This window comes from Ascaphus truei, chromosome 20, assembly GCF_040206685.1.
Source record: "Ascaphus truei isolate aAscTru1 chromosome 20, aAscTru1.hap1, whole genome shotgun sequence".
In the NCBI taxonomy this organism is placed as follows: domain Eukaryota; kingdom Metazoa; phylum Chordata; class Amphibia; order Anura; family Ascaphidae; genus Ascaphus; species Ascaphus truei.
In genome coordinates, this window is record NC_134502.1 from 29862281 (window position 1) to 29882427 (window position 20147).

Consider the following 20147-nt stretch of genomic DNA (forward strand, 5'->3'; position numbering starts at 1 on the left):
ATGACCTTCTATTCCCCCCTTTCTCTCTTTATCTCTCTCTCTCCCTGTCTCTGACTCTCTCGCTCTTTATGATGCTCTCCCTCTCGCCCACTCTTTCTCCTTTCCACTATCTCTCTCACCCTCCTTCTGACCCCTCTCTAATTCTCTCTCCCTCTTTCCCTCTCTCTCTCTCTGCCTCTACCTTTCCCACACTCTCTCCCTTCCACTATCCATCTCTCTCTCCCTTTTTCTGACCCTCTCTCTCTCTGACTCCCTCCCTCTTTCCCTCTCTTCTCCCACCTACCATCTCTCCCTATCTCTTCCCATATTCCACACTCTCTCTCCCTCCAGCTATTCTTCTCTCTCTCTCTCTCTCTCTCTCTCTCTCTCTCTCTCTCTCTCTCTCTCTCTCTCTCTCTCTCTCTCTCTCACACTCTCACTCTCACCGACTCTCTCTCCCTCTCTCTGTCTTTCCCTCTCTCCCACTATCCCTCTTTTTCTTTCTGACGCTCTCTCCCTATGACTCTCTCTCCCTTCCACTATCTCGCTTTCTCTCTTTCTGTCTCTCTCTCTCTGACTCTCTCTCTCTTCCTCTGACACTCTCTCTCTTCCTCTGACTCTCTCTCTCTGACTCTCTCTCTCCCTCTGACACTCTCTCTCTTACTCTCTCTCTCAATAACATATAACGTTAACCCTATTCTGATACAGTAAGTTGTTACTGACATGTAAACACTAGGGTAGAGTGGGGGGAGGGGAAGGGAAAGAAGGTACCCTCGCAACTGCTAAATATTTATTCTCTGAGGTGCTGCTATCTGGGGTGAATAATGAACTGATACTGTGGGTAGAATAGAACCCCAATGGAGAGCACTCTGCAGATGCACAATATACAGAGGACAGGAATAGGGGTGTATACAATGATGAGTGAATTGTGCACGTTAAAACACTTTATTAGAGTCTTAACTCAATGTTAAAATACAGACGCTAAATACCAAAATGAGTGAGACTCATATGAGCCAAAAAAGCGCAGCGAAAGTAAAATATATATACCAGGTCTCACGTGTGGAGTGTAAGCTAATATCCCTGATGATATGTGCGGGGTACAGTTAGGTGGTTTCAGAACCCCATTGGAATCTGTGAGTGTAGTGTTCAAACACAGACACAGCCACTAGTGGCTATATATATATACACGTTCCGGGTAGTGGTAAGTGTGATAATAGTCTTAGTCACACGATATACACAGGTAGGTACACCAGGTGGGTGTACATATAGTATACACAGTGGAGTATGGCAGGTAAGTATATCTGCTTCTGTGCTCACACAGGAGTAGACCATTCAAGTTAGGAGCTCAAGGTGGTCATGGATGTTAAATTATATATTGGTCACACAATATATGTGCAGGTAATAACACAAGATATATATTTCTGCAGTATGCACAAATGGGCACGTCAGGTGAGTGTTTAACCCTCTGTGTTCCTGATCAGCAGATCGCTGCTGTGTTGCCTGTGTAATGCTGCAAGTCTAAGTGGTGCAGCAATATTAAGAGCACTCACACATACTCTCTAACCACTACCATTTTGCAGATGTCATAGAGGGTGTATCTGCAACAAAAAGGAGGTCGTTCATCCAATGGGTGGAAAAAATAAAAATTGTAGTACACAAGTAGTGTCTACAGTACATACACTCAGAACCATAAAAACGTGAGAAACTAGTCACATAAAAACGGACAGAGATCGTGGTAATGCTCAGTGGCTGTGCATACATAGGCTAATGCTCCGTTGCTCAATAAACACACAGTCTCTGCTCGTGTAGATTAGTTTGAGATATAGTATTTCATGCTAACTCTCTGTATGGGAGTTAGTTTAGGTACAGGACACGCTCCGATCACGAGCGTTAGTCCCGCCCCCTTGACGTAATGACGTCACTGCCCTCTGACACTCTCTCTCTTCCTCTGACTCTCTCTCTCCCTCTGACACTCTCTCTCTTACTCTCTCTCTCAATAACATATAACGTTAACCCTATTCTGATACAGTAAGTTGTTACTGACATGCCCAGTAAAACTGAACCAGGAAAGCAAATACAAATAGAAAGCCATTTTTAGCTCCGGACTGAAAGTGTGATAAAACTATGGTAAATCCCCCCAAATAACAGTAACTATTTATCAACGCAGCAAAGGGGACATTAAACGCATTAGTGAGGCAACATGTTTCTCTTCTTTTTGTTTTCATTTGTATTATTATGAATGTATTCATAGAGCTCTAAAAGTATACTTTTACAATGCCCTATACTAAATTAACAGTTGAGCGATACACAGTCCGGGTTTGATCCAAAGAGCTCATAAAGTGACGTTACCTAAACACGAACAGACGTTCCCTTTTCCAAAGGTTAATGCGTTCCCACAAAGACAGACAGAGAGAGACAGAGAGACAGACAGGTAGACATAAATGTTTAAAGTTAATACTGCTGGTGGTTTTAAAAATATATATCTTTCTAATCCAATGTTTCTCAGGCTCCATTTCAGGTTTTGGTTTAGCTGATCTGCAATGAAAAACAAATGTTCCCCTTACTAGTCTGATAATGAATGTAAATGTATATATATGCATATTTTGGAAAGGATTGAATAAAAAACAGAATATATTTAAAAACACAGGTGGAACGTCATCGATGTATCTATGTTGAGACAATGAATAAATTACTGGAGTGCAATATTCCATTATTACCTGCTGGCTCACAGGGCCTGAGTCTCTGCCACGTTGAGCCTGTGGTGCACGCAATATTTATAACGGGTGCAGCGCCTCCACCTGCGACAGCTCCCGCCAAAGGGGGAGTGGGTCTTCGCAGGACGTATATGCAAGAATTACACTTACACTGGCGACACACTTTATTCGAGCTTGGCTAGTCCCACGAATTCGGGTATACCCGGGTGTATTGAGGTTTGTGACTGTTTTCTGCCCGAGTGCATTGAGGTATTTTCCAGGCAGGGATTGAAGCATTTTATTCCCGCTGGCTGCAATACTGCACAGTATATATATATATACTGCATTACAATTCATGAATTTATGCCATCTGGTAGACACGCGAAGCATTGCAGCCTATTAAATCCTAATCATTATCATTTAACAGATCAGCCGTCCGTCAGCCAGGCATGAACCCAGGCTGGGAAGGCAAATGCAACGGGGCTTGTCAGAGGTGAGGAGCGGCGCATTCCAGGTATCTGCCAGGTACATACTGGGTATTTGCTCGAATAAAGTGTGTCGGTGCAGTACACAGCCAAGTTCTAAAACCAATCTCTTTGACTTGCAGACCAAACTCACAGTACATTACATGCCATAACATTCCTATATAGGTGTATATGTTATATAATACGCCACGGCGGACATCAACATTACCTAGCGCCACGGCGGAAGCCCCACAACCTGCGCCACGGCGGATGCCAACAATAATCCCCACACCCACCACCGGGTGAGCCCACCCCGTGTCCGATCCTTACGGATTAGTCCTCCCACTCACAGCAGGCCCTATGTGTGTGTATGGGTGACTGCGCAGCCACTATGTCTCGGGTGAATTAATGGTACCGGTGGTGCACTTGATGAAATACCTGCCGAGCACTGCGGTGCTCGGAACTGCCACGATCTTCAAAAAGGGTCTCTGTACATCGACACCACTCTATCTCTCTCTCTCTCCCTCTCTAGGGTCCGGGGCGTTCCCACCCAGACTCCGGCAACTCCAGGGGGGTCTGAGCCCAGACCTCCCTCTCGACAGTATAGTCCCGGTCAAAACTTACAGTTACTAGGGGGGACAGGAACCTTACTAAGGCGATCCCTAGCTCAGCTTGTCTCTAAGGTGACTCAGGGCTAACTGGGCCTGGGGCACCTGGCCTGCGCCAGGGCGGTTCAACCTCCCCTCACAGACTCTCCGTCTCCTCTCCTCTCCAATCAGCTCTAGCTCCACATGCGCGAAACCACTGCCTATATCTCTGGCACCTCCCCTGCCCATTGGCTAGACTCTCTCACCTGACCCTCCCCGCAGGGCTGCTGGGTCAAGGAACTGCTTTCTCCCACCAAATGCACTCTCCTCCTTTGCGGGCTTTTGCCACTACTATTTGCAAGCGCAACCTCCCGCTCTTTGGGGTGAATCAGGGGTCAGGCTACATCCTCCCCCCTGTGGATTCCAACGACCCCGCTTGGACAATGATAACAACACAACCAGTTATATAATGAAAAACACTAATACATTGGTTTGCACTATTCATTATGGAATGCATTATGGTTTGCTCTATGCATTATGGAATGCATTATGGTCTGCACTATGCATTGTGTAATGCATTTTGGTTTGCACTATGCATTATGGAATGCATTAAGGTTTACACTATCCATTATGGAATGCATTATGGGTTGCACTATGCATTATGGAATGCATTATGGGTTGCACTATGCATTATGGAATGCATTATGGTTTGCACTCTGCATTATGGAATGCATTATGGTTTGCACTATGCATTATGGAATGCATAATGGTTTGCACTATGCATTACTGTTGTAAGTTGTGTAATATTAACACTGCTTTTCTCTCTGCGCTCCCCTATTCTTCTTCAAATACCATTTGAGGATCGCTGGGACGATCCTCCTCGGGCTGAGCTGCAGTATCCACACTGGGCCAGTATTGTTTTTATTATTGTTTTTATTATAATCGGCCTCCCCACGTGCATCTGTATATCCTACACGCATCATTATACACGCCATATTCCAGAGCGAGCCTCATCGGTGCGCCCCTGTATCTTCCTACCAACCCATTAGGGAAGCCGGGGGAACCCAAGCGTTCCTAGGAACCCTGCTTGAAAAACACTGCGGTAAGTGTTTGTTTATAGTAGGTTAATAATTTAATTCCACTCTCAGAGAAGCCGACGCCATCCTGGAAAAGGCAGCCGAATGAGAAACCAAACTCAGAAGTTTATTTTCACTGAAAGAACTTGGAGGACGTGTTTCTCAGCATAGCGTAAATATTTGTCTTTTTACTACTGTCCCTTTCGTGGGTGGGGCAACGCTATTAAATGAGATGTCTTCTAAGATCAGCCAGTTTCCTGGCCCCTCCAGCCATGTCATACGATATGCTCGAACGTGCTATGAGACTAGTAATAACTTTTTCATTCTACCGCAGTTTTCACCCAGTTCCTTCATTCTAAAGACCTCAACTTATTAGCTTATTTTAGACATATGTGCATAGAAAGTGGTCTTAGTAATATAGTAACTTGGTCATATAACAGTAAGAGATTTCTTGTTGTGTTTCTAAGCAGAATGAATGCAGGTGTTTTGGTTATACAGGCTCTCAGTGGTCGTTTCACAATATAATAGATTTAAAGCAGCGTCTCAATGAAGAAAGCCTCTAACTCTGACCAACCATGGCACTGACTTTGAATCAGTGGAACCTGGTTCAATTCCCCGTGTCTGCTCTGTGACCTTGGGTGTGACCTTCGGTATGACCTTGGGGGGGGGACCCTGGGTATGACCGTGGATGTGACCTTAGGTATGACCTTGGATGTGTCCTTGGGTATGCCCTTGGGCATGGCCTTGGGCTTAACCTTGGGTATGACCTTGGTTGTGGCCTTGGGTATGGCCTTGGTTGTGCCCTTGGGTATGCCCTTGGGCATGGCCTTGGGCGTAACCTTGGGTATGACCTTGGTTGTGGCCTTGGGTATGGCCTTGGTTGTGCCCTTGGGTATGGCCTTGGGCGTAACCTTGGGTATGCCCTTGGGCATGGCCTTGGGCGTAACCTTGGGTATGACCTTGGTTGTGGCCTTGGGTATGGCCTTGGTTGTGCCCTTGGGTATGCCCTTGGGCATGGCCTTGGGCGTAACCTTGGGTATGACCTTGGTTGTGGCCTTGGGTATGGCCTTGGTTGTGCCCTTGGGTATGGCCTTGGGCGTAACCTTGGGTATGACCTTTGGTGTGTCCTTGGGTGTGACCTTGGGTGTGACCGTGGGCAGGTCAATACCGCTTTATCACTTTATCTCCCAGGGCCACAGGCACCAAAAGATAGATTGTAAGCTCTGCAGGGCAGGGGCTCCTGCCTGCAGTAATACTATATACAGTACAGTGCTGTCTACACTGCTCGCTCTATACAAGATAAAAAAGAATTTCTATATTATTTTTCTCAGAGTTCATCTTCTTTGCCATTGATACATATGATGACGGGTCTTGTACCCTAGAAGTTGTCGGCGCGATTTGACATGGTCCCAAAAAGCGGAATAAATTGTGAGAAAAAAAAACCCCATATCCTCTATTGCAAATCACTTAGTCTAAACGGCTTCCAGAAAAAGTGACATACCGCCCGGAGTAACAGCCAAACTGCCCGGAGTAACAGCCAAACTGCCCGGAGTAACAGCCAAACTGCCCGGAGTAACAGCCAAACCACCCGGTGTAACAGCCAAACCACCCGGTGTAACAGCCAAACCGCCCGGTGTAACAGCCAAACTGCCCGGAGTAACAGCCAAACCGCCCGGTGTAACAGCCAAACCGCCCGGTGTAACAGCCAAACCGCCCGAAGTAACAGCCAAACCGCCCGGAATAACAGTTAAACCACCCGGTGTAACAGCCAAACCGCCCGGTGTAACAGCCAAACCGCCCGGTGTAACAGCCAAACCGCCCGAAGTAACAGCCAAACCGCCCGGAATAACAGTTAAACCACCCGGTGTAACAGCCAAACCACCCGGTGTAACAGCCAAACCGCCCGGTGCAACAGCCAAACCGCCCGGTGTAACAGCCAAACCGCCCGGTGTAACAGCCAAACCGCCCGGAGTAACAGCCAAACCACCAGGTGTAATAGCCAAACTGCCCGGAGTAACAGCCAAACCGCCCGGAGTAACAGCCAAACCGCCCGGAATAACAGCTAAACCACCCGGTGTAACAGCCAAACCGCTCGGTGTAACAGAAAAACCGCCCGGTGTAACAGCCAAGCCGCGCGGTGTAACAGCCAAACCGCCCGGTGTAACAGTCAAACCTCCCGGTGTAACAGAAAAACCACCCAGTGTAACAGCCAAACCTCCCGGTGTAACAGCCAAACACCCGGTGTAACAGAAAAACCACCCAGTCTAACAGCCAAACCACCCGGTGTAACAGCCAAACCATCCGGTGTAACAGCCAAACCGCCCGGGGCAACAGCCAAACCATCCGGTATAACACCCAAACAGCCCGGTGTAACAGCCAAACCTCCCAGTGTAACAGCCAAACCACCCGGTGTAACAGCCAAACCACCCGGTGAAACAGCCAAACCACCCGGTGTAACAGCCAAACCATCCGGTGTAACAGCCAAACCACCCGGTGTAACAGAAAAACCACCCGGTGTAACAGCCAAACCGCCCGGTGTAACAGAATAACCACCCGGTGTAACAGAAAAACCGCCTGGAGTAACAGCCAAACCGCCCGGTGTAACAGCCAAACCACCCGGTGTAACAGCCAAACCACCCGGTGTAACAGCCAAACCACCCGGTGTAACAGCCAAACTGCCTGGATTAACAGCCAAACCGCCCGGTGTAACAGAAAAACCGCCCGGTGTAACAGCTAAGCCGCCCGGTGTAACAGCCAAACCGCTCGGTGTAACAGCTAAGCTGCCCGGAGTAACAGCCAAACCGCTCGGTGTAACAGCCAAACCGCTCGGTGTAACAGCTAAGCTGCCCGGAGTAACAGCCAAACCGCCCGTATGTAACAGCCAAACCGCCCGGTGTAACAGTTAAGCTGCCCGGAGTGTGCTTGCTTTAGAAGAGGAATGACCTGAGTTGGCGCTAACTCCATCCCCGGTCTGATTTATGGGTTTTGCTCTCTCACCAATCCCAGATTTCCAGCTCTGGATGTAACTCGCGATACCGATTTTACCGGCCTTCAGGAGGTGTTAAGTAAAGGCGAGTTTCTAGACGCGGTTTGCATACCGGAGATACGAGAATAGCAGTGAATTTGAGGGTTTTTGGCCGAGTGACATGGACATGCTTAATGAGTTATGTACTCAGCCCCAAGATAGGGAAATAATCGTTATATAACACAGCATGTTCATTAGCACTGAGTAGAGATACTCTCTATAACTATATAGCTATATACGTCCGCAAGTTCTTAATTAGTGGACAAATACTCATCATACATATAAAGCCTGACATATTCATTATCAGTTTATAGATACTTACCACCACTATACAGTGCTGCCTGTTTATAATAGTATAAAGGATTATTGGAATTACTATGTTTGGGCCGATCCCTTTGAATGTCCAAGAATTGCCACAATACCCCATAAGGGTTAAATTAATATTAACATAACAAGCGGTGTAACAGCAAAACTGCCCGGTGTAACAGCTAAGCTGCCCGGAGTGTGCTTGCTTTAGAAGCGGAACGACCTGAGGTGGTAACTCCATCCCCGGTCTGACTTATGGGTTTTGCTCTCTCACCAATCCCAGATTTCCGGCTCGGATGTAACTCGCGATACCGATCTCACCGGCCTTCAGGACGTGTTAAGTAAAGGCGAGTTTCTAGACGCGGTTTGCATACCGGAGATACGAGAATAGCAGTGAATTTGAGGGTTTTTGGCCGGGTGACATGGACATGCTTAATGAGTTATGTACTCAGCCCCAAGATAGGGAAATAATCGTTATATAACACAGCATGTTCATTAGCACTGGGTAGAGATACTCTCTATAACTATATAGCAATATACGTCAGCATGTTATTAATTAGTGGACAAATACTCATCATACATATAAAGCCTGACATATTCATTATCAGTTTATTGATACTTACCACCACTATACAGTGCTGCCTGTTTACAGTATAATAGTATAAAGGATTATTGGAATTACAATATTTGGACTGATCCCTTTGAATGTCCCAGAATGGCCACAATACCCCATAAGGGTTAAATTAATATTAACATAACAAAACTTTTCCAACACAGATGATGAAATGTTTTTATTATTATTACAATTGGTTTGTCAGTTTTATCAGGGGGTTAATCAAAGTGTAAATCTCATATGAGTTAATCATCGTGAGGATAATAACTCCGTACAAACGTACTTATGGATTCACCTGTAATTGGCCACGATGGGATTCAGTGCAGAGATCCACGTGGTCCCATACTGTATCTCTACACTGTAATAAGAGAATATAAATACGCGAGACCTGTGAGCAGTTCCACCACTCTTCATATGGGAGCAGAAGACTCGGCCGTTACACCGACCAACTAAAGGCTTCCTGTAACATTGTCTCATTTCCTCTACTCTTCCCGGGGGACATTGTTCCAGCATTGTGGGGAAATCTGCCACACATTAGGACTGAAATGTGAAACTTTGGAACGTTACCCTCTGCTGTCCTGTACCACCGACGTGGAATTGTGGTAAGTTAAAATATTCTACTTAGTGCTGGAGGTTGTACATATACATGTGCAAAACTTTCCAAAATACATTACCGTTTTTATTTTTTTTTACCAAAATGTATATTCCCAGAGAAGCAGTTGGCAGAACTTTTAAGGGCTAAAAGTATCTAAGAAATCCCACATTTCCAACATCAATTCATGTTTTGACAATGATTTTGCCAGGAATTCACCAGACGTTATCTCATCCCCAGAAGAACACCATGTCCTGGCTCTGGATGGGAGTTAGTACCATTAAGTAAGATGCTTGGTGACTCTGTGACCGTGCTGTGATTGAGGTAAATTAACAAGAACATGCTTATTAGGGTTTCAGATTTATTGAATAAGATGGGAGGGTTACATAACAGAATTGCAGACATTGAGGGTCAGATATCTAGGACAATTTTACTGTACGTAAACCAACGTCGACGTATCCTGGTGCCCCCGAGTTCTCTAAACAATATGTGAGATGGGAAATGGGCAGCCAGACGTTCCTAGGTTATCTCCGTGTTTGTAATGCAGCAGGTGGGTGTATAATGCTATTAATTTCACATATTACTGTGTTGTTCAAAGGACAATACCTTGTTGCATATAGCATCACATACTGCACCGACACACTTTATTCGAGCAAATACCCGGTATGTACCTGGCAGATACCTGGAATGCGCCACTCCTCACCTCTAACAAGCCCCGTTGCATTTGCCTTCCCAGCCTGGGTTCATGCCTGGCTGATGGGCGGCTGATCTGTTAAATGCTAATGATTAGGATTTAATAGGCTGCAATGCTTCGCATGTCTACCAGATGGCATAAATTCATGAATTTTAATGCAGTATATATATATATACTGTGCAGTATTGCAGCCAGCGGGAATAAAATGCTTCAATCACTGCTTGGAAAATAACTCAATGCACTCGGGCAGAAAACAGTCACAAACCTCAATACACCCGGGTATACCCGAATTCGTGGGACTAGCCAAGCTCGAATAAAGTGTGTCGCCAGTGTACAGAAGTCTTATTAGAGGGATGAAGATGGCCTCAGCTGGCTTTATCCCTGTCCCCCTGAGTCCATGATGGCACAATCCATTCTCAGTATATTGTATTAAACACCATATAATATGGGGGCTTCCAAGATCAGCGCACATTGTTCTGCGCAGGTTCAGGAAATGATTTTTCAGGCTAAAGATCTGGAAAATATTACAAGTAAAAATGTTAATATTAACAATAGTCTCTATAATACATATTCTGTATCACTACAGATTGTTGTGAAAATTAATCTAGCTATACTTTTTATTTATAGAGGGTAGGAAAACACTGGGTAGCACATTATTTCTAGAAAGATATATTAAGATTTATGTGGGGTTTCCCGTATGTCCTTGAGTTTGTTTAAAGTATATGATATCATTTTTTAATTGTTTAAAATATATGATACATTTGATATGATCATTATTGATCATACATGAATATAAAATAAATAGGTACTGTAGTTTTTGCTAGATATAATGTGTATTGTGCAATGCTACAAAGTCATAACATAGTTACATAGTTACATACATAGTTACACAGTTACATAGTTACATAGTTACATACATAGTTACATAGTTACATAGTAGATGAGGTTGAAAAAGACATACGTCCATCAAGTGCAACCTTTGCTAAGTTTAGACTACTGATACGTTATTCTATATCCATACTTACAGTATATTGATCCAAAGGAAGGCAAACAAAATACCCCAAGTGAAATATCATCCAATGATATCTCATAAGGGGGAAAATAAATGATTTGCTTACTTTGGCAATCAGATTTCTCCCTGGATCACCATCCTTCCCATGTATACTTATTTGGTATATCCCTCTATACCTTTCCTTACTAAAAAGATGTCCAACCTTTTTTTGAACAAATCTATTGTATCTGCCATCACAGTCTCCATGGGTAATGAATCCCACATTGTAACTGCCCTTACTGTAAAGAACCCTTTCCTTTGTTGCTAGTGAAATCTCCTTTCCTCCAACCTTAAAGGATGTCCCCGAGTCCTTTGTACTGTCTTTGGGATAAATAGTTCCATAATATTTTTTCTAAGGAGTGGTGCCCAAAATTGTACTCCATATTCAAGGTGTGGTTTTACCAATGCTTTATTAAGAGGTTATTTCCCTTTCATCCATTGCCTGTTTAATGCAAGATAAGATCTTATTTGCCTTTGCAGCTACTGCCTGAGTCTGTGCACTATTGCTAAGCCTGCTGTCTACAAGCACTCCTAATTCCTTCTCCATCAAGGATTCCCCCAATTTATCCCCATTTAATTTGTAAGTCGCCTTTTCTCTTGCTTCCCAAATGCATAACCTTACATTTATCTGTATTAAACCTCATCTGCCATCAACCTGCCCTACTTACCTCCTCAAAGAAACAAAGAAGGTTCTTTTGGCATGATCTATCCTTCATAAATCCATGCTGACGATTTCTAATAATTTTGTCATCCATTAGGTATTCCTGAATTTTATCCCGTATTAAACCTTCAAGTAGTTTCCCCACTATTGAAGTCAGGCTTACAGGTCTGTAATTCCCCGGTGGTGATCTAGCTCCCTTTTTAAATATAGGCACCACATTTTCTTTACGCCAATCTTGTGGTACTGAGCCTGTGGAAATAGAGTCCTTGAATACTAAATATAATGGTTTGGATATTACTGAGCTTAACTCCTTGAGAACTTTTGGATGAATTTCTCGTTATGCACCATCCAGACTCTTGCGTTCTTCTCAAGGATGTCTTCTTTCTACCCCCTTTGTATCTAAAGCCCTCTCCCGCCTTAAACCTTTCTCACTTTCTGCCCCACACCTCTGGAATGCCCTTCCCCTCAGTACCCGACTAGCACCCTCTCTATCCACCTTTAAGACCCACCTTAAGACACACTTGCTTAAAGAAGCATATGAATAGCACTGTGGATATTCTGAACACGATACATAAAGCTTGGCCCCCTGCAGACGCACTTACCAGAACTCCCTCCTACTGTCTCTGTACATTCTCCCTACCTACCAATTAGACTGTAAGCTCCTCGGGGCAGGGACTCCTCTTCCTTAATGTTACTTTTATGTCTGAAGCACTTATTCCCATGATCTGTTATTTATATTATCTGTTATTTATTTGATAACCCCATGTATTACTACTGTGAAGCGCTATGTACATTAATGGCGCTATATAAATAAAGACATACAATACAATACAATACAATGTATGCCATAGGGGCCAGGTGCCTTATTTTTTCAAGCCGCCTATGAACTTCTTCCTCAATTAACCAATTGTTCATTAATATGGAGGCTGTGGCTTCCTCCTGCGGCACTACTATTGAACATGATTCTTTCCTGGTAAACACAGAGGCAAATAATTTGTTTAATACCTCAGCTTTTCCCTTATCTCCAATAATCTCCATCTCACACTGAAAAGGTCCTATATTTTCTTTTCTGATTTTTTTTGTTATTAAGGTTATTAAAGAACATTATAGTGTTGACCTTACTTTCTATTGCAATCCTTTTTTCACTATCCATTTTTGCTAATTTGATTGCCCTTTTGCAATTTTTATTACATAACTTATAATTCTGATACGATGTCTCTGTCCTTTTCCTCCCATTCCTATTTATTTAACCACATTGGTTTTGACTTGTTTCTTTTATACTTGTTACCCAAGGGTATACAATGATAAGTGTGCTTTTCTAACAATGTTTTAAAGACTGCCCATTTATCTTCTACATTTTTCCCTGCAAAAACATCATCCCATTGTATTCATTGTAGATTAGACTTCAGTTTATTAAAATCTGCCTTTCTAAAGTTTATGGTCTTTGATGAACATGTATAGATCTGTAATACACTTTATGGTATAATACATTACAATATATATTTCTCTGCGCTTTGTACTTATTAGAACGGTCCCACCTAGATAATCACTGAAACCAAATGTTAAAATCAGTATTAAAGTAAAATGTACAATAACACGTATGTTTGGATAAATATAATATTAAAAATACAAATGACTAATTCAAGTGCATCAAAGAAACAGCATCACTATATTTTCTTCACCAGTTTTTCCACTTGGAAACTTAGATAAGTAATATCCTCCCCCTCCCCCTCACCCCCCTACATTGTCCCTACCTGTAGTAATATACTTTGTGTGTTTCTATGTGAGATGTAACAATAACAGTATATTATGCACTATAAGGACGTATCCACTTTATACCATCAGGCGATGTGTGATGAGGAGAACCTGGCTACAGTCCCAGAGCTCCAGAGACGTCACAACCGGAAGACCATTCTCTTCTGCCTGTCCCTTGTGAGTCACTTTGTGACAGTACGCGGACATCTCCTGATCACTGCATTAGTGCCATCGGGGCACCGGCTACACTCTCCCATCTACGTCTTCCTTAGAAGTCTGTCCATATCTGACATGATACTTACCACAAGTATTGTCCCTAACATGCTACATGTCACAGGGAGAGGTGGAGGCTCCATTTCTGTTATTGATAACATCTCACGGTTTTACCTCTACAGAACATTAAGTGGTGAAGAACGCTCTCTTCTTACAGTGATGTCCTATGACCGATATGTGGACATTAGTGATATCAGGCCATGGGTTTTAGGATTTTTAGCACCATGGATTGCAGTGATTTTCATATACTGGTATCAGGCTCTGTTTTGGGGATCCATGATAATTGATCGTTACTACTGTGATATTGTACCTCTTCTGAACTTTTCTATCCCAAACACTTGGGTGGTAGAGATGGAAACTATAATGGCATACGTTCCTGTGATGCTCCTTTAATATATAGTCATTGTGGCAAGTTATCTACCAGTTATTCTCACCGTCCCCAGGATTCCCTTCTCCTCTGTGACACAGACGTTCTCCTCTCCCGGCCTTTCTCCTCTCACCATTGTGTCCATATTTTACGGGACAATGATAGCTGAGTTTGTGGTACCACCCAATAAAGATTTATTGTAAGTAACCGTTTGTGCTGTGGGGACTCCATTGTTTAACTTCATCATAACCATTTGGGATAATCCAGTGGTTATGGGAAGTTTGAGTAATTGTATTAGGCGGACAGGTGAGAAACAGACACTTAAACAGATCAGGTGCTAACAAATACATCAGCGTAGTACAATATGTGGTAGGTACATGATGTGGGGGCCACTCAGCGTGTTATTAACTGTAAATACATTGTATTAGGCAGACAGGTGAGAAACAGACACTTACACAGATAAGGTGTTACTTTGCGCTTCTCCGGATTATCTCTTTATACCGTGTATATTCTTCCTTATCTCCCTCCTTCTGCCCCTTAATGTAACTATAGCACCAGCCCCTACTTGTTTGGTGCGATCATTTATCTTTCTTCTTGGGGGGATATCTTACCTTCAGGGGGACCCTGTTTATAAGAAGCCCTGTAATTATCAGGATGGCAGTGAGAACCTTTATAACACACTTATTAGTCTGCGTACTGTACACATGTATGGCCATGTCTACTAAGACATGCTACTCCATTACACATTAGCAGCTGGAAGACCTCTTACAGCCTAATTCCTTGAATGGGTTATAAATGGGCATATTATCTAAGCAGTGCTATCTTATGGAGTGACATCGCTTTGTAAATATGGATTATATTGTTAATATTTGAGTTTGTTTGGTACATCAATGGTATTCAACAAATACATTTCCTCTTCTTCAGTAACTTCCAATGCTCCTGAGATATATCCGGCTCTGTAGGAGAGGTCACAGGGAGGCATTGTCTCCTCGGGCAGATTGTCACCTTCACATGAAGTTTCATTTAATGCTTCAACTGTAAGATATACAGCAAATAGAATATTCAGTATTTTATCACATTCTCCCAAAACAAAGCAAAGGAAGTAGCCGTATATAGATAGGTACAGGCACAATCATTGCCATAAAAGGGAAACCATGTACAAGTCCTGGTGCTGGCTAACCCACCCAAGCCCCAATGTTCCAACTGAGGGCGCACACCAAGTATGTCACACACAAGATGGAGGCACACAGGTTTAGGTGCAAAAAGATTGCTGAGACGTGACTCCATGCTCGTAGCAGACCAAATAAAGTTTCAGGGACACAGCCCCTTCCTCATTGAGTTTCTCCCCATTATCTGAGGAAGGGGCTGTGTCCCCAAAACGTTATTTGGTCTGCTACAAGCATGGAGTCACGTCTCATCAAACTTTTCTTGCACATAAACCTGTGTGCCGCCATCTTGTGTGTGATATACAAAAGCAAATGTAATATAGCAGAATTTCCATCTTGTCCCTTATTTGGAAACACTTAAATACGTCAATATACTCTGGGACCCAAGATTGAGAAGAAGGGGAAGGGGGATATTTTGTAAAACTGTATCTTTATGGAATCAACAATGTACATAATGGAAGTATTCTTTGTAGTATGATAGGTGGAAGAATTCTTTGTAGTATGATAGGTGGAAGAATTCTTTGTAGTATGATAGATGGAAGTATTCTTTATAGTATGATAGGTGGAAGTATTCTTTGTAGCATGATAGGTGGAAGTATTCTTTGTAGTATGATAGGTGGAAGTATTCTTTGTAGTATGATAGGTGGAAGTATTCTTTGTAGTATGATAGGTGGAAATATTCTTTCTAGTATGATAGGTGGAAGTATTCTTTGTAGTATGATAGGTGGAAGTATTCTTTGTAGTATTGTAGGTGGAAGATATGAGTCTGTTCCTTGAGCACTCAGACCTCCTGGGAAGTACTGAGTATGACTGACAGTTTGAGTGGAAATAAATTATATAATCTTGCATATTATCCTTATTACATGTCAGGCACACAGGACATTGTGAAGTTGCTCCTGTACTTGTATTAGCGCTTTGTATTCTGTATAACACGTTCCAATAAAGTGTCCTTACATTACTGGGGTCTCCTGGTTTCCTGCAGATGCCAACACACACACATGGAAAATATCTCTCTTTGCACAAACTTTGCTCCAACACAGCATTGAAACCTATGTCTCCTTAATGAAAGCTTTTATTTTATTTTCGTTAAATAGTTAATTGTTATAGAAACTGTATTTATCTTAGAAAATGTTACATTATTTGTGGTGGTATTTTTATGCATGAAATTTGTATCCCACAAAGGGGTTTCCTTCAAATGTGACCTCAATCAATATTGTATTATATTAATATTTAATAGTTTTAGTAGATGTTTGCCATACTCTGTATATTGTGATATAATATTTATCTTACTTGTTCTAACCAGTCAGTGATCCTAACATTACCCTTTCCATGGTCCTGTTACCGTATCTCCTACGTTCCCATTATAATGACTATTACCCGTTACTGGGCAGACTCCCTATAACTTCTTTCCCTTTGGCATATTGCAGGAAGGGGGAAGGATCTGATCACAATGCGTGTGGAGAACCAGACAAGAGTTACAGAATTCCTCCTGCTGGGATTTAAGGATCTTCAGAGCCTCAGGATTCCCGTCTTCTTTGTGTTTCTCGGGATTTGCATGATTACATTAACTGGAAACCTCCTGATCATCGTGTTGGTGTCAACCAGTCACAAACTCCACTCTCCCATGTACTTCTTCCTCAGACATCTATCTCTAACTGACATCTTGATTACAACAAATATTGTCCCCAACATGCTCCATGGTGTATTGGGAGAAGGAGCCACCATTTCTTTTAATGTCTGCATTACTCAATTTTATTTCTTTGCTGTCTCAGTAACTACAGAGAGCTTCCTTCTTGCAGTGATGTCTTATGACCGATACTTGGCCATCTGTCACCCTTTGCGTTATACCTCCATTATGGACACCAAGCTCCAGTTTCATCTAGTTTTCTGGTCTTGGTTCTTGGGTTTCACAATGTCCCTAATTATAACCACCCAACTAGGTATGTTGCAATTCTGTGGCCCCAATGTAATTGACCACGTATTCTGTGATTTTGATCCCCTTCTTTATTTGTCCTGCACGGACACCTCCTTTTTGAAATTAGAAGATCTTGTTCTCTCTATTCCTTTAGCCTTCTCCTCATTTATCTTAATCATTGTAACTTACGTCAGTATCTTCCTCACCATCCTCAGGATCCCTTCCACCAGTGGGAGACAAAAAGCCTTCTCCACCTGCAGTTCCCATCTGACAGTTGTGTCCTTATTCTATGGAACGTTGATCACCATATATGTGGTCCCATCCAGAGGACACTCAGTAAATTTCAATAAAGTCCTGTCTTTGCTGTACCTTATGGTGACCCCATTGTTTAATCCCATAATATACAGCCTGAGGAGCCAGGAGATTAGGGCAGCCTTCTGGAAACTAGTTAGCAAGACAAGGTGAGAAGCATAACAGAGCTAAACGGGTCTTATTGACTCAAAGAGTAAATATAAGTCTACTTAATATCCTACCCATGGAGACTGTGATGACTGATATGTACAGTAAATATCTTTAAGGAAAGGTTAGACATATTTCTAGAAAGGAAATATGTGCAGGGATACAGGGTACAATATATCAAATATATACAGGGTATATCAAATAAATTAAACATAGGAAGCATGTTAATCCAGAGAGAAAAAAAAATGGGGAATGGAAAAACACTGCTCACCTTAATAATCTATGTCAAAGTAAAAAGTGGTGCATGGAACTATAGACTAATGAATAGGATGTGGTCAGAGGTGACCAAAAGAAAGCGTTCCCATAGGTATTGCACTCAAGTAAATATATAACTCTGAGTGATAATATATGTACACAGATAAATCAAATATATTAAGCCATATGGGTATAGGAGGTTAAAATACAAAACAAAAAATATTAATAAGTATCAATTAATAAATATTTTTTGTTTTGTATTTTAACCTCCTATACCCATATGGCTGAATATATTTGATTTATCTGTGTACATATATTATTACTCAGAGCTAATCCAGAGAGAAATCTGATTGGCGATACTAGGGTTAAGAAGGAAATGTTTTTCCTTATGATTGACATTGGATAATCCTGGACACACGATACATAAAGCTTGGCCCCCTGCAGACACACTAACCAGAACTCCCTCCTACTGTCTCTCTATGTTCCCTACCTACCAATTAGATTGTAAGCTCCTCGGAGCAGGGACTCTTCTTCCTTAATGTTACTTTTATGTCTGAAGCACTTATTCCCATGATCTGATATTTATATTATCTGTTATTTATATGATTACAACATGTAATACTGCTGTGACGCGCTATGTACATTTATGGCGCTATATAAATAAAGACATACAATACAATATATTTCCAGAGATGTTTTATATTTCCCTTAATATGTAACAATATAACTATAAATAATGATTGTCTCAGACATTTATAATGTAATAAAGGTTACACTTGATGGACGTGTATTTTTTTCAACCTCTTCTGCAGCCCTGTGTAAATACTGTATGTAAATAAATATTATTTATCATTTCATATAGTACAATAGTCTCTGTGAGTTTTTACTATCACAATTCTGCTAAATTGCATGGGCTTCTTTACTAATAACAACAATATTAATAATATTAAATAATTTGCCTCTCTGAAGAAGAGTGTATTACCTTTTACAGAGCCAGGTGTAGGGGCTGCACCAGACACCCCGCCGGACCCCTCCACACACACACACACACACACACGCATGAACATACACACACACTTCCTCATCCCGTGATCGCTCAGAGATGCAATTATACCCCAGACACAGGAAGTGAGGGTAGCTTCCTGTCCCCTTTGATTGGGCTGGATGCACCACCCCACCCCTCCCCTTCCCTTAACAACACGTATTTGCCCGTGTCGTACCTGGTATTGTTAATTCTAAGTACGCATGAACTCATTAATATGTAATGTAGTAGAGGCGCATGCGTGACGGCAAGGAGCAAGGTTGTATAACCTGAGGGCTCCGTGTCCCACTTATAGATAACGCAAGAAAATACCTATAAAAATCAGCAATTCTACACGCAATTGTCAATAACTCGGCAAATAAGACTCAAAACGAGTCACAAAAACCCAGGGGAAGAAGGGGTTACCAGATTATTTTGGCGGATCCAGGAGGAATAAAGCAGCCCCAGTAGTGGCGTCGGTTTCAAACCCGGGCTCTGAAACAGAGCATGAGGGAGAGGAGGAGGAGAGAGATAACCAGGAGATGCTACCGGTGAGACGGTGTAACTTTAACCGCCTTCATAAAGACCTGAAAACATTATTACAGGCAGAAATTAAAGAATTAAGAAAGGAGGTGGGTAATCTGGGAGAGAGGACGGGGGACCTGGAGATCCAGCTGGATCTAACCACCAAGACAGCCAAGGAAAATGAAAAAAAGACTACAGACCTGCAACATCAAATAAATGAACTGGGGGATAGACAGGAAGATGCAGAGAACCGGGACCGGAGAAATAATTTTAGGATCAGGGGGGTACTGAAGACTGTGGGAGACTGTGAAGATTTTGTGTCCAGATGGCTAGAGAGTCTGTTCCCAGAAAACCCCAAAGAGAAGTTGGAAATGGACAGATGCCACAGGGCGCTACGATCAAGGCCGCTGCAAACTGAGCAACCCAGAGATATAATAGTGCGGCTGCACTTTTATAGTACCAGAGAGGCGGTGCTCCAGAAAACGAGATCCATACCAGTAACGGAATTCGAGGGAGCTCGGTTGCTCATCTTCCAGGATCTGTCCCCCACCACCCTATTGAGAAGGCGAAACCTAATGCCAATAACTAAGGCACTCAGGGACAAAGCTATACGATACCGTTGGACCTTTCCGTTTCGGCAATTGGTGATCCGAAACGGGAGGCTGGTCAC

The 20147-nt window shown here is 42.7% G+C and overlaps 1 protein-coding gene across 1 annotated transcript; it reads left to right on the forward strand.

Annotated features, from left to right (window-relative positions):
• Nucleotides 1-16738: 16738 nt before the first annotated feature.
• Nucleotides 16739-17905, forward strand: LOC142471405 (olfactory receptor 5P55-like). The gene has a single exon (XM_075578211.1). The coding sequence runs from the start codon at nucleotides 16753-16755 to the stop codon at nucleotides 17680-17682; it is 930 nt and encodes a 309-aa protein (XP_075434326.1). The 5' UTR covers nucleotides 16739-16752; the 3' UTR covers nucleotides 17683-17905.
• Nucleotides 17906-20147: the final 2242 nt, after the last annotated feature.